Source organism: Condylura cristata, unplaced genomic scaffold (genome assembly GCF_000260355.1).
Source record: "Condylura cristata isolate star-nosed mole 26May11 unplaced genomic scaffold, ConCri1.0 scaffold00017, whole genome shotgun sequence".
In the NCBI taxonomy this organism is placed as follows: domain Eukaryota; kingdom Metazoa; phylum Chordata; class Mammalia; order Eulipotyphla; family Talpidae; genus Condylura; species Condylura cristata.
Genome location: NW_004567118.1, coordinates 34,165,605 through 34,180,586, shown reverse-complemented (window position 1 = coordinate 34,180,586; position 14,982 = coordinate 34,165,605). Strand labels below are relative to the sequence as shown.

The following is a 14,982-nucleotide window of genomic DNA, read 5'->3' as shown; positions in this document are numbered from 1 at the left end:
AGAGGTTCAGGGGCAGTGAGAGGCTTCACCAGTGACAGAGTGGGGAACAGAACAGGCAGATCGATGAAGTACACTGTTGAGGGGAGCAGCAGGCCGGTCAGGAGAGGTCTGCTGCACCATGTGGTCACCTCCGGGGCAGGCGGGGATCTAACTCATGCCGAAGTGGCTTAAGCTTCTTGGTGCTGTGGTTTAACCCGCTGCGCCACCAGGGAGGGCCTGAAAGCTTAATATTAAGTGAAGAAAGCATGGTATAGGACATTGTGTATGTGATTTAAGTAAAGAAATGTCAGGGCCACTGCTTCTGGGAAGGAAAGCTGGGGGGTGGGGATGGGGCAGTAGGCCAGGAAGAGGAAATCTCATTTTTCACTGTTTTCTTCTTCTGTTTGTATTTTTGGTTATGTAGCTGTTAAACTGATTTTAAATATGTTACTGTTTTTAAATTTTGATATAATTTTTCATTTTTGGAAAAATTGCAAGAACGGTACAAAGAATTCATGACTATCCTTCAGCCAGATTCCCCAGATAATTTTTCTTTTTAAGTCTTTCTCCCCTTCCCCCCTAATAAAAAGGGTTCCAGCAGAGATGGACAGTTCCAGCAGTGCTATTTTATCTTTTTTGCCTGAGGAAGTAGAAACTCAGAAGTTGAACAACTTGCCCTTTAGACATACAGCAAGTTGGTAGTGGCAGAGCTGGGCCAAGTCCAGCTCCTGTTACCTCGTGGTGTGATTTATGCCCAGTTCAGTTTAAAGTGAAAGACTTGGCAGTGCCACTCTTCAGTAAAGGTAACTAACTTCCTTCTTCTGAGATTCATCTTTACCTTAGTCTCTTCTTGGATTTCTGAAAATTCTGAGTAACCATTGGCTTTGTCTGAATGGCCCAACCTGATACTTCAAGCATCTGTGACCTGCTCTTGGCAGGCTCCTGGACTGCTGCCTGCAGATACAGCTCCTTTATCACCCTCAAATTCTTTCTCAGCTGTTGAGGGAGAGGAAAAGAAGACTTACAAAGTTCTATTTTGAGAAATTGGTATTGTACATGTATACCATCTCTGTTCCACTAGGGGGCACCCTTTCCTCACATTTTCTCCTGGCTAGGTTTGGAACTTGTCAGCTTGTTTTTATTGTCATTGTTTAAAAACTAGAAATAACTTTGTTATAACCTTAATGGTTATACATATGCAGCATAGAACAATTTGAAACTATCAGGCACAAAGGAGAAAAACTTACAATCCTCCTTTTCATTATTACAAGTACCACTACTGATTATGTGAAGTTTAGCACTTGAGATTGTAGCTACTATATTTAGCCTCCGTGGCATTTTTCTAATGGACTAACACACTTAGAAAAAAGATAGATTTATTTATCAAAGTATGCAATGTGGAGAAGTACCCAAATATTAAGTGTACAACTTGTTAAGTTTTCACAAAATTAATACAACCATGTAACTAATTCCTACCAAGGTCAAGAAATGTGAAATATCTTAAGATCTCCCCTTTCTGCATCCTCATAATCATCACTTCCCCTAAAGCTACCATTATCCTGTCTTTTAACACCAGATAGTAGTTTTACCCATTAAAAAAAAAATATGTAGTACATTGTTTTCCACATCTCAGGGGGATTATTCTTATTTAGCATAAGAAAATATGCTAAAATATCCCTGGATTCCACTTGACTCTCTCTGTTTTCTCCTCCTCTTCATCTTTCTTCACTAGCTTTCATGCTCAATTTTCTGTCCCATTCTGTTGTCTTCTCATCTTTACTATTTCTTCTTAAAGATTTATTTATTTATGCATACAGAACTGGGGTTGCTTAGGAGGTGAGAGGATTCACTAGAGACAGAGTAGGGAGCAGAGCAGGCCAACTGACAAAGTACACTGCTGAGGGGAGCAGTGGGTGAGACAGGAGATGTCTGCTGTACCATGTAGATCACCTCCCTGACTGGGGATTGAACTCATGCTGAAGTGGCTGCCAATGACTTCTTGTGCTGCACTTTTTTTTTTTTTTAAGATTTATTTATTTATTCATATGGAACCGGGATACAGGCCAGAAATGTGGAGGGTGAGAGGATTCACCAGAGACAGAGAGGGGAGCAGAACAGACAAATCTACAAAGTACACTGCTGAGGGGAGCAGCGGGCGAGCCAGGAGAGGTCTGCCTCGCCATGTGGATCTCCTCCGGGGCAGGCAGGAATCGAACTCATGCAGAAGTGGCTTAAGCTTCTTAGTGCTGTGCTTTAACCCGCTGTGCCACCAGGGAGGGCCCTTCTTCACTATTTTAAAATTTATGTGTCAACTCCATATTTAGAAGATATTTTGAATAGTCACATCCAGTCCAGCCCTCAGTGTAAGAAGGGAAAACTTAAAAAACAAGGGATCCAGATATAATTATCCAGGAGACATCCTGTGGTATGGACAGATTCAACATATGTCAACAAGAGGGATGTATTGTGTATGTATTTATTCACCAGAGAAGGGACTCCTTTTATGTTCTGGCAGTAATCCCTTGCAGTGTTCACATGGTGCTGTCCTGCCTCTCAGTACCAGCCTGGGACTTTGGACAGAAACCTTCACATCCAGAATCTATGTCATGGTCTCCTTTCTGCCTTCACTATGTTATATCTCATTTACTTCCATAGTAGTCCTCACAGTCCATGCAATCTTATTTCTCTGTAGGTGGAGTTAAGTCAGTACCATTGATTTTTTTACCCATTTTTGATTAATGATTTTGTTATATAAACCTATCAGACAAAATATAGTGTTATGGCTAGCTTTTTAAAATATACCATTATGTTAATAAGATTTGTCTATGTATTGTAATCATTAATTTTTATTGGAGTGAGTATTGTATGAATTTGTATGATCCTGTGCCTCAAGAATTAGCCAACTTTCTATAAAGGGATCCAGTAGTAAGTACTTTTGGCTTTGTGGACTATACAGTCTGTGTTGTAACTAGTCAGCTCTGCTGTGTAGCTCCAAGGCATTCATAGACAATTTGTAAATCAGTGGCCATCACTGTGTTCCAATTATTTACCAAAAATAGGCTCTGGGCTGGATTTGTCAGTAGTTGGCCAACTACTGCTGTAACTTTTTTAAAGTAAAAAATTGTATCATACTGCATGATTAAATTTTTTGAGATTAACTATCCATTATAATTCATTTCTTTGGAAGGAGGAATTTCAGGAAGTAAATAACTGACACTTTTCCTTCTTTATTGTAGTCTCTGGCAAACATAGATGAAGTTGTGAACAAAATTAGACTGAAAATAAGGTAAGTACACAGTATGATTATTAATCATTGAAAGTATGTTTTAATGTCATCAATTACATTCTGGATCACACTTAGCTGTGAGAATACTGAAATCTCCAGGATGCTATTGGTGCAGTGAGTTAAAGCACCGCATTATGAAGCTCTCCAAAGCCACTGCAGCATGAGATCTGTTCCCAGCCAGGAACCTGACCCACATGGCGTGGCAGACCTCTCCTGACCTGCCTGCTGCTCCCCTCAGCAGTGTATTTCAGTAGATCTGCCTGTTTTGCTCCGTACTCTGCCTCTGGTCAATCCTCTCACCCACCACACCTCTGGCCTGTACCCCAAGTTCTGTAAACATAAATAAATAAATCTTTAAAAAAAAAAAAAAAGATTTGGGCCTTCCCTGGTGGCGCAGCAGGTGAAAGCACAGCACAAAGAAGCTTAAGCCACTTCTGCATGAGTTCGATCCCCACCTGCCCGGGAGGAGATCCACATGGTGAGGCAGACCTCTCCTGACCCGCCTGCTGCTCCCCTCAGCAGTGTACTTTATCGATCTGCCTGTTCTGCTTCCCGCTCTCTCTGGTGAATCCTCTCACCCTCCGCATCTCTGGCCTGTACCCTAGTTCTATACGAATCAATAAATAAATCTTTAAAAAAAAGATTTATTTTTCTGAGGAACTGAATGGGGTACAGGCCAGAGGTGTGGTGGGGAGAGGAGTGAGAGGACTCACCAGAGACAGAGTGGGGAGCAGAACAGGGAGATTGACTGAAATATACTGCTGAGGGGAGCAGCAGGTGAGACAGGAGAGGTCTGCTGTGCCATGTGTGTCAGCTCGCTGGCCGGGGATCAAACTCATGCTGCAGTAGCTGTGGATAGTTTCATTTAACCCCTTGAGCCATAGGGGAAAGGCCTGCTATTGATATTTTTTTTCTGGATTTTTCAATTTCTTGTGGCAAAGAACTTATTTTTTTGGTCAGTCTTCAATTATATTTATACCAAAGAAACAGCACAGCTGATTATAATAGGAGGCAGAGTAATCTCTACTATTTTTAATGTAGCAAGTTAAATCCTTTTTTTTAATTCTGAAGGCTTAGATAAGAAAATGGGCTGTCTATATCCCTTGCCCATGAATCAGCTGACAGTGTGGTCAGATCTGCTAGTTGCTGGTCGTCCAGGATTACACACTGTGGTTAATACAGATGTGATTATCTAGGATGGTAGTCAAGTGTCTCTCCTGCCCTTGTTGTGGTTTGTCAGTGTCTAGATTTCCAGTTTTAACACATGGTAGATACAAGGTTAATGTTTGTTCATTCTAATTATAATGGTTGATACCATTACTTCAAATACTATTTTTTATTATTTGTTTTAAACTTTTTTATGAGAAGAAGCATTTATTTTGACTCCAGAGGGAGTTTGTTTTTCTTACTACTTTTGGGTCTTTTTTTGAAGACTTTTGCTGTGAATGTATGACACAGTTGGATGCCCGAAGAAGTGCAGAGAAGCCTTTCTCTGTTTTGGTACTTTGGCTTTCACTAACTTGTCCAGGGTTTGCACAGATAATGGAAATTCCCTGATGATCCCAAAATCACTTGTGAAACAGTTACTTTCAACTTTCTCCTGCTGTACTTTTAATGGTTTCTTCAAATGAAAAATGAAATTGATACTAATTTCTCTGGTTGGGATGCCATTAAATGGTCCCTGTTGAACTGCAGTGGAAAGAGGAACTGGAGGCACAGATGTGTCTACTACACAGACTGCAGGATCAGGGCCCAGAGGGCAAAGCACTGATTTCATATGCTGCCCTGGCTCCTCTCTCTTAAAAGGTTTCTGAGGAAGGATTTTGTGTGGAGTAATTTGAACTCCCTGGCTTGCTCCCATTAAAGCTCAGCAGTTTTGTCATCCTTGGTTTACTCCATGAAAAATGCTAAAAGTTATATTGGTCCTTTTGGACAACTCTGAATAATAAGTGAAAATAGCCTTTTTTAAAGCAAAGATGACTCACCAGTCTGTGCTGGACTTGGCTTCTTACACCACTGCTCCTGCCCCATCTGGGGTCTGCACTTCAGCCTTTATACCATTCAGACTTGTTTGATTTTTCTGAACAAGAGGGTACAAAATGCAGGATTTGATGAATAAACTACTAATTTCCCCCAACTTGGGTCAACCTAGATTAGAGATTGCTTAAATGATTTATGTCCTTTTAACTTTTCCCTAGGAGACTGGATGACAATATTCGAACTGTTGTAAGAGGTCAAACAAATGTGGGCCAGGATGGCAGGCAAGTAAGTAATCTCTACCTCCATTAATTATACTGCCTAATTTCTTTAAGACCCAATGACCAAGTGACCAAAATGTCATACTGCCTGCTTGCAGAACAAACATTTTTTTTCTAGATTTATTTATTTGTGCACACAGAATTTGGGGTACAGGCCAGAGGCTCAGGGGCGGTGAGAGGCTTCACCAGAGACAGTGGGGCGCAGAACAGGCAGATCAATGAAGTACACTGCTGAGGCGAACAGCGAGCGGGTCAGGAGAGGTCTGCCGCGCCATGTGGGTCACCTCCGGGACGGGTGGGGTTTGAACTCATGCTGATGTGGCTTTGCTTCTTAGTGCTGTGCTTTAACCTGCTGTGCCACCAGGGTGGGCCCTTGCAGAACAATTTTTTATTGATGTGTACAGCAGGAGGTGAACATGACTTGTGCCCTGGTAGCAGGAGGAGGTTGCCCAGACCAGCCTGAGCTCTCAACTGTGTTTCTTGTGGACCAGGAACATGTGTTGTGTGTGGCACAGTCACCCTGGGCATGGGGTGTACACATTAAAAAAAGGAAACCAGAGTTTCCTTGACTTTGTCCCTTGTGTCAGACATTACTTGTACCCTCCTATATTATGACTAAAGAAGTTTGCTGCTTTTGTGTCTGCTAAATTGTTAGGATTTTGCTATTACCTTTGTTGCTACCAAAGATAGTAGTAACCTGTGCAACACAAGACATTATGAACAGAGCTAAAAGGTAAGCTACGAGTGTGAGCAAACAATTACAAGTCATAGCTGATCAGGGATTAATATCCAGAATATATATGGAACTCCTGAAATCCAACCACAAAAAAAACAAACAACATCAATAAAAAAGGGGCAGAGAATTTGAATAGAAATTAAAAAGATGTGCATGAAAATGAGCTCTTCATCACTCATTGATAAGGACACGCAAATCAGAACTCTCATGAGCTGTCTCATGTACTTAATAGGATGGCTGATACCAAGACACCAGAGAACAAGTGTTGGCAAGGATGTAAAAAAAATTGGATCCTTGGCCCTACCTGGTGGCGCAGCGGGTTAAAGCACAGCACTAAGAAGCTTAAGCCGCTTCTGCATGAGTTCGATTCCCAACTGCCCAGGAAGAGATCCACATGGCGAGGCAGACCTCTCCTGACCCGCCCGCTGCTCCCCTCAGCAGTGTACTTTGTCAATCTGCCTGGTCTGCTCCCCGCTTTGTCTTTGGTGAATCCTCTCACCCTCCGCATCTCTGGCCTGTACCCCAGTTCTATATGCATAAATAAATAAATCTTTAAAAAAAAAAATTGGATCCCCATATACTGTTGGTAGGAATACAAAATGGCACAAAAAAATAAAATTACATTATGATTCAGCAATTCCAGTTCTGGGTATACACTCACAAGCAAGATCTCAGAGAAATTTTAATACCCATATTTGTAGCAGCTTTATGTCTAATATCTAAAATGTGGAAGCCAAGTATCCATAGACAGCTGAAAAGTTCAGCAAAATATGATGCTTATAGTCAATGGAATAGTATTCAGCCTTCAAAAGCAAGAAAATACTTTAACATACCACAACATGGGTAAATCTGGAGAGTACTATGCTAAGTGAAATGAGCCAATCAGAAATGCAATATGATTCCATTTATGGGGGAACTTATGGTAGTAAAAATCCTAAGACAAAGTATAATCGTAATTTCTGGGGCTGGGGTAGAATGGGGCTTTACTATTTCATGTGTATAGAGTTTCAGTTTTCTAAGATGAAAGGAATCACTAGACTGACTGGTGATGATGGTTGCACAACAGTGTGAATGTGTTCAGTGACATGGAAGTGACAAATGATTAAGAGTATAAATTTTCTGTTTAGGAAATCTCACCACAATTAAAACAAAATTTTTTAAAATCAAGATGGAAGTAAAGTTCATTATTGTAAAAAAAAAAAGGGGGGGGAGATAGTAATTTGACACCACTTTGATTCCTCATACTAGTTTTGTTGGAAAACAGATAACTAGATTGATTTTATGGTTCTTTATAGATCTAGGAAGGAGGACTATTGGAAGGGAATGAAGGGAAAAAAGTGTTTGAGGAGGAGGGCTTTTTCAAAAGTGATTGAGAGACCAGATGTTATCTATTAACCATTTTCCTTTTCTTTTGGATTCTGTTCGCCTGTTTAGGAATCATATTTCAGAATTTGCTATCATAACAGAAATGCTGAGCGTGCCTTTTCTAGTCTTTGTCTCAGACAGTGTCTGGTCCTCCTTTTACAATCCTAACTCAATTAGCTTGAGTGTGTACCTCTGTACACACTCAAGACAAATAACTCCAGTTCGTCATTTGTCTTCTGTTACGTGATTTGACTTTTTTTTAGTTTAACTAATTTCTTTTCTTTAATAATTTATTTATGCATACAGAAATGGGGCACAGGGGCAGCAAGAGGATTCGTCAGAGACAGAGTGGGGAGCAGAACAGGCAGATCGACGAAGTACACTGCTGAGGGGAGCAGCGGGTGAGACAGGAGAGTTCTACCTTGCCATGTGGATCACCTCTGGGGTGGGGATCAAACTTGCACTGAAGCAGACATGGCTTGGCTTAGCTTTGCAGTACAGTGTCCGACTCGCTGCGCCACCAGGGAGGGCCCTTAGCTAATTTCTTAAAATGTTTATGTGCTACCCAGATTTTTGGCAGGTGGCATTGTAAAAGATGTGGGAGTGTGGGGGTAGGTGGTGGTATGATCCTATTTAGAAATGTCTTGATCTCTCATATGTCTTTTTCCTTTGCTGGTAGCTTGAAGGTGCTAGGGATCTTTTCCTCTGACATTTTTGTTTTGGCCATTTTGTGTTTTTCCTATATTTTATGGTGAACTTTCCTTTTCTTATTAGTAAGCACCTTGCATTGGCTTATTTATAAGTAGTCTACCTTCTTCCTTGTTATCCGTATTTGTGTATAGATATATTAAGTTCCTAGAACTGATCCTATTTCCTGGTCTTGGCATGATTCTTAGTCCTTATTACTTCATGTTTGTCTATTTAGGTCTCTCCCAAGTAGCACCACTTCTCTGGCAGGGGAAGCCTGTGCAAAAAGGCCCTGAGAATTAATAAAGAGGAACAGGGCAGCCTGCAAGCACTCGAGCCTCTTTCTGCTCTTTCAGTTTCCTTATGTTGTCTACTTCAGAAACCTTGGCCTCTATCTACCAAAGTACGTTCAGATTCCTTAGCACAAGGCATTCGAGGCTTCCATCTACCTTTCCATTTTGTCTCCTCTGTGAAGCAGCTGCACTGAAGACTCAGACTCCAGAAGCATCTGTGCTTTCTTTGTCTGTGCTTATGTGATGCTCTTTGTCTAAAATGTTTACTTTCCTTTTTCTTCCAGTAGCTTCACTTCAAAATCTTACCCATCAAAGCCACAGAGCAAGTGCTAATTTTATGAAATTTTCTGTATACATAGAAGTACATTCTGTATACATAGAAGGAATGAGAATTTTTTAAGTAAAAGTTGCTTGAGATTCATCTGGCCCACTTCTTTCATTTTACATATGAGAAAGTGGTTCTGGTATTCCTTTTGCTGACAAACTCCCACAGCCCTGTGCATCTTGATCTCCTCCCTTTGACTAATAAGCACATCTTGTCCCTTGATGAGTTTATACGTTTCTTGAAGGAAGAACTGCATCTTCCCATTTCTCAGAACACAGTCCACATTTTATTCAACTCTAGTGACTGGTTTGTGTGAAATTATTAATTATAAATAAACAAAAGCCCTTTATCATAAAAATATTGTTTTGATCAGCACACATGTTTATTTAAAGTTGTGTAAAGCTTGGGTTGTATATGATTAGTCCCAACTTACTATGATTTGAAATAGTAACACTATCATTTAGTGATTCAGCCTACATTTAGAGTTGCTCACTATAAAACTTAAAATACTTATGAGAGTCTCAGGTATTTAAAATTCCAAGAGTGTGGCTCTCCCTGGTGGCTCAACAGGTTAAAGCACCGCACTATGAAGCTCTCAGAAGCCACTGCAGCTGGAGTTCGATACCCAGCCAGGGAGCTGATCCACATGGCATGGCAGACCTCTCCTGACCTGCCTGCTGCTCCCCTCAGCAGTGTATTTCAGTAGATCTGCCTGTTCTGCTCCCCACTCTGTCTTTGGTGAATGCTCTTAACCTACCACACTTCTGCCCTGTACACCAGTTCCGTAAGCATAAATAAATAAATCTTTAAAAAAATTCCAAGAGTGTGAAAATAAAATGAATGATTCATCAGGACTTTTTGTTGGTCATGCTTTGTAGATATTTATCTTTTGGCTATTTATGTTTTAATCTGTAGTCACAAGCTAGTAGTAGTGGAGAGTCAGACCCAGAATTAGACAGTTTGCAGGAATGTCACCCTTCCCCACCTTCACATATTAATAGCTTACAGGTTGCTGCAGCTGAGCAGGTCATATTTCAGAGAGCAGGACCACATTTTCAAGAATGTTTAGATAGCATTTCAATCTGTGATGGAATTTTGTGTTCGTCTCCTTAGAATCCAGACAGAAAGGAAGCCCAGAAGAAATAATTGCTTTTCCTGTCATCCCCTCCATCTGCCTTTTCCAAACAGTTTGTAATGCAGGCTGAAGTAGACTTTTTTTTTCCAGGGAACTTTGGGTTCCTATCCTTGTCAACTCCTAGGGGTAAAAGCCTTGCTGTCCAGCCCTGCTGCCTGGTGGTTTGCTACAGGGAGACTGCTTGACTGGCACAGACTTGGGAGAGTTATGGATGTTCCAAAATAGTGAGTTTTATAGGTCAGGAGGCCCCAAGTTCCCCTTTTCCCTGGAACAGAGGAAAAATTTGCTTTCAAAACTTGTTTCCTAAGCTGCTGAGCAACACTCGGGAGGAGAGCAAAAGGAAAGTTTCCCTTTTAAAATTTCATCTTGGTTGTATTCAGCCAGACAGATGATGTGCTTTTTAACCTGTGTAATTAAGGGGAAAGTATTTGTTTAACATTCATGTATCTTGAAAGACTTTGAGCAGAAAAATTCCTTTTGACAAGCATCTTTAGTGACTGAAAAATTGTGGCTACAGAGTAATGTTTAAGTTGAAGATACAGTGAGACCGTTGGCTGGAATTTCTAAAATCTCAGCTGCCTGATTAGCACTCTGCTACACATTTTGGAGAGCCTTTGATTACTGACCGCCTCCTGCGTGGGCAAACTCAAGCTGGTCTAGTCTGTGACCTCTTCTAACCAGACTGTGATGCTCATACAAGGTTAATGGAGCACCAAATTCTCCCCATTTTTATCTGCTGAAATCATCAGGCAAAAACTCTAACTAAATGCCCACATGTTTGAAAACTTTGTGGATAAGATGAGTCAATTCAACAAGTACATGATTTGTTCTGCTATGAAACTTAGATGGTTTCCCATGAATTCAACTTGAAGGTAGAAAGGAAGAGAGGTGAATAGAGGAGTTAGTTTAAAAAAAAAAAAGAGAGAGAAAGTTGGCAAAAGAGTGGCCAGTAGATGCCTTTTAGACAGCTGCTTTCAGTCAGCTCACTGAAAATCACCAACAGAAAACCTTTTGACTCTTGAGTGGAGCTTGGATCACATGTACCTGTTGCATCAGAACAAGATTAAAGTTTGGGATGACAAGAAACTTGTTATTTTCATCTTCAATTCTGATCATTAAAACTTTGATATGGAAGGAATTTTAGATAATTATAGTACAAACTTCAGGAATCTTTGTATGACTGACATTTCATTATTTTTCGTCTTGGATGCTTCCAGTGATGGGGAACTCACTACTTTTGCTTTCCATGGGATAGTCTATTCTAGTCTCTTTCTTAGTCTGAACTGAAATACTAAATTGGACTTTATTGTAACTTCTTACTGACCTTAGTTCTTTCAGTTGTACTAGAGTAAACCTAATCCCTCTTCCTTATCACAGGTTCTAAAATTTGAAATAGTATTATGTTCCTTTCTGAGTGTTTCTTTTTTTCCCCCTAGGCTAACCATTCTTACTTTCCTCAATTTTATGATATGATTTTCAGACTCCTTGTCTTCCAGGTTACTTGTACTTTGTTGGCATCTCTCTTAAAATGTGATTCTTGGGGCCTCTCTGGTGGCACAGGGTTAAGTTTCAGCATTGTCAAGGTATTTGCTAGTCATAGTTTGCCACTGCAGTGATCCCTAGCCAGGGAGCTGACCCACGTGGCATGGCAGACCTCTCCTGTCTCGCCTGCTACTCCCCTCAGCAGTGTATTTTGGTACATCCGTCTATTCTGCTTCTCACTGTGTCTCACTCCCCACCCCTCTGACTTATACTGCAGTTCTTATATGCATAAATATATAAAAAGAAATCTTTTAAATAAAATGTGGGTCTTGGCCAGGAAGATGTACACTGTTGTGGATACACAGTGGGACAGTTTGGACCTGTATTTTGGGCTGGGTTAATAACTTGGGAACTGTGAACTCCAGGAGTCTGTCAGTTCCCTAAAATTAACTGCAAATTTTTTATGGATAGACATTTTTGAAGAGACATCTGATTTTTCTAGATTCCCTAGGGAGTTTGTGACTCTTCAAAAGTTACAGTCAGGGATTTTGACACTGTACTTACATTGCCTCGGAGTAGGTGAAATTTTTGACAGCTATATTCTTATAACTTTGGTTTCTGTGGTATTGGCAATTACCTGAAATTCCCAAGTCAAGGGTTATAAACATGCCCACAGAGGTAAGAACATAATTTCAGTGGTCTCAGCAGACCCTTGTATATCCAGTGTGGGAGAGAGGACACAGCTCTGTTCTAACTGGTTATCGGATCTAGACAGATCTGGGGGTGCCAGACAGATTAGTGTTTTCAAAAGAAGCCAGAAATCCAAATTTTATGTGACTAAGTTTTTAATGGTTGACTTAGTATTTGTCTCAAGTACTGCAAAGGCTAAATACGACATCCACTATTCGTTTACATCTGCTCCAGGTCTTTTTTCATATAAACTGCTTTTAAACTTTTCCCTTCCTTTCTTTGTTTCAGAGGTTCTTTGAAATTAAGTGTTGGACTTTATGTGTCTCTTGGATTCCTCTTTCCTTTGCTTGATTGTCCAGCTTATTGAGAGCTATTGGAATCTTGATAATCTCCCCAATTTTTCATTTGTGGATTCACCAGACATGCCTTCCTGTGTCTTCATTCAAATTGTAGAAGAAAAATTTGAAGGAGACAGGTTGAGGGCCATGCGGTGTGCTATCAGAGACTGCTTTTCTTCATTGTCTTCATTTTAGTCCAAAGGATCAGGCCCAGAAAACAAAGGATCTCTTCCTATCCTCAGTCTCTATCAAAGCCACATTTCTTGGGTTTTCTCAGAAAAGGAAGCTGGTAATACTTGCCTTTTCTTTTCATAAAGATGTCATAAAGATTTACTAAGTAAATCAGCAAAGCATGTTGGACAAAGTGCTCTTTACTTTTTATCTTCAACATTGGCTTATCATTTAGTTCAAAAGTTAAAAGTAACTGTGCTGTCCAAGAGCCTGAATGAGGTAGATGGTGGGACTTCACAGCATAGCATCAATCTTCATTATGTGGGATTATGAATTTAGAATTATCAGCTCATCAGCAGTGTGATTTGAATTCTTCCCTCTCACCACTTCAAATTGATCTCTTATTTCATTCTCTCTTTGGAAAGATAATGAAGTCCATTGGTAAAATAAAGGCATTAGTATTTAAGGTATCATACTTGGGGAAAGACAACTGTCACTTTTTTTCTGCTGAAGTACAACTAAATCTAAAGCCATTGAACTTCTTTTTAAAAAATACTTATTTTTATCTATTTATGCATGTAAGAACTGAGGTGTAGGCCAAAGGTGCAGGGGGTGAGAGGATTCATCAGAGACAGGGTAGGGAACAGAACAGGCAGATCTACTGAAATACATTGCTGAGGGGATTAGTGGGCTAGTCAGGAGAGGTCTGCTGTGCCATGTGGGTCAGCTCCCTGGCCAGAGATCAAACTCATGCTGTGGTGGCTGGTGATGGTTTGATAGCACTGAGACTTATTAACTCCTGCACCCCAGGGTGAGGGAATGTCCCCCACTTTTTAAAGTATAGGTTTAAATTTTTCCATTAGTGGCCAAGAATGGGTAGGCATTTTTTGTTTTTTTTTAATTTTTTTGAATTACAATTTTCAGAATGTCTGCAGATGACACTCAACTTCAGAAATTGCTATGCTTTGCACATGACCTGGGAGTGCAGAAAGCTCTGTGATTCAGTGCGGCATTGCTGGAGTGAGGCTGTAACTCACTCAGGCTTTTGTAGGGTCACTGTGTCCTTGGTTTGTAGTGGGGCTTTCTACCATTCTCAACCAGGATTTCTTCCATCTGGTATAGAGGTCAAGGTTGGCTTGCTTTTATTTGACAGTGGAATCCAAGTGAATGTTTAGTTTTGCATACTTCTAGAGCACTGTAGACTGTAGTTGAGGCAGGGACTCAGAGAATGTCCATTGTTGTTCAGCACTGTGTTTAGTCTTATCACTGTGCTTCATCCTGTTTATTGCCATGAGCCCTTGTAGCTATTTTTGGCAGAGTGACTTGTCTGCTGCATATTGGAACCCTTTGCCTCTTGTCCTCTAAAACCTCGCATTTTAAAAAAAAGATTTATTTATTTATGCATACAGAACTGGGGTACATGCCAGAGGTGCAGGGTGGTAAGAGGATTCACCAGAGACAGAGTGGGAAACAGAACAGGCAGATGGATGAAGTACAGTGCTGAGGGGAACAGCAGGCAGATCAGGAGAGATCTGCCTTGCCATGCGGGTCACCTCCAGGGCGGGGATTGAACTCATGCTGAAGTGGCTGTAGCTTGTCAGTGCTGTGCTTCAACCCATTGCGCCACCAGGGAGGACCCAAACCTCGCATTTTTAAGATATCCTATAAAGAATCCAAATAGCTCTCTTATCTCTTCCCTGTGTACAGTGAAGGGCTGAGCACTTTATTTGAATTCTGTAAAGATTGGCATATGTCTGATTTTGGGATTGGATATTGGCACTAATACAACACTGGATGGCAGCTGAGTGAAGTGAAAAAACTGAAGCTGTGAATTTAAATTTTGGCTTTGTCAGTCTTTAGCTGTGTGAACTTGGGCAAGTTTCTTGACTTCTCTGAGACACCTGTTCATCTGTGACACAGAAATAATGATACCTCCTTCAGGGCTGAAGGGTGCTTACAGTTAATTATTTCAAAACACCAATGGTAGGCACTCATTGGTGGCGCAGTGGGTTAGGACACAGCACTGCAAGCTGCCTCAACCGCTTCAGTGTGAGTTTGATCCCTGGCCCCAGAGGTGGTCCACATGGCGCAGCAGACTGCTCCTATCTCACCATCTGCTCCCCTCAGCAGTGTACAGCAGTGTACTTGGTCAATCTGCCTGTTCTGCTCCCCACTCTGTCGCTGGTGAAGCCTCTCACCATCCCTGTACCTCTGGCCTGTACTCCAGTTCTGTATGC

The 14,982-nt window shown here is 41.0% G+C and overlaps 1 protein-coding gene across 1 annotated transcript in view; it reads left to right on the top strand.

Annotated features, from left to right (window-relative positions):
- Positions 1–14,982, top strand: part of VPS53 (vacuolar protein sorting 53 homolog (S. cerevisiae)) — a 127,616-nt gene that overhangs the window by 8,517 nt on the left and 104,117 nt on the right. The window contains exons 3-4 of the mRNA XM_004684807.2: positions 3,216–3,265; positions 5,464–5,530. Coding sequence (XP_004684864.1) covers positions 3,216–3,265; positions 5,464–5,530 — 117 coding nt within the window. The remainder of the gene's footprint in view (positions 1–3,215; positions 3,266–5,463; positions 5,531–14,982) is intronic.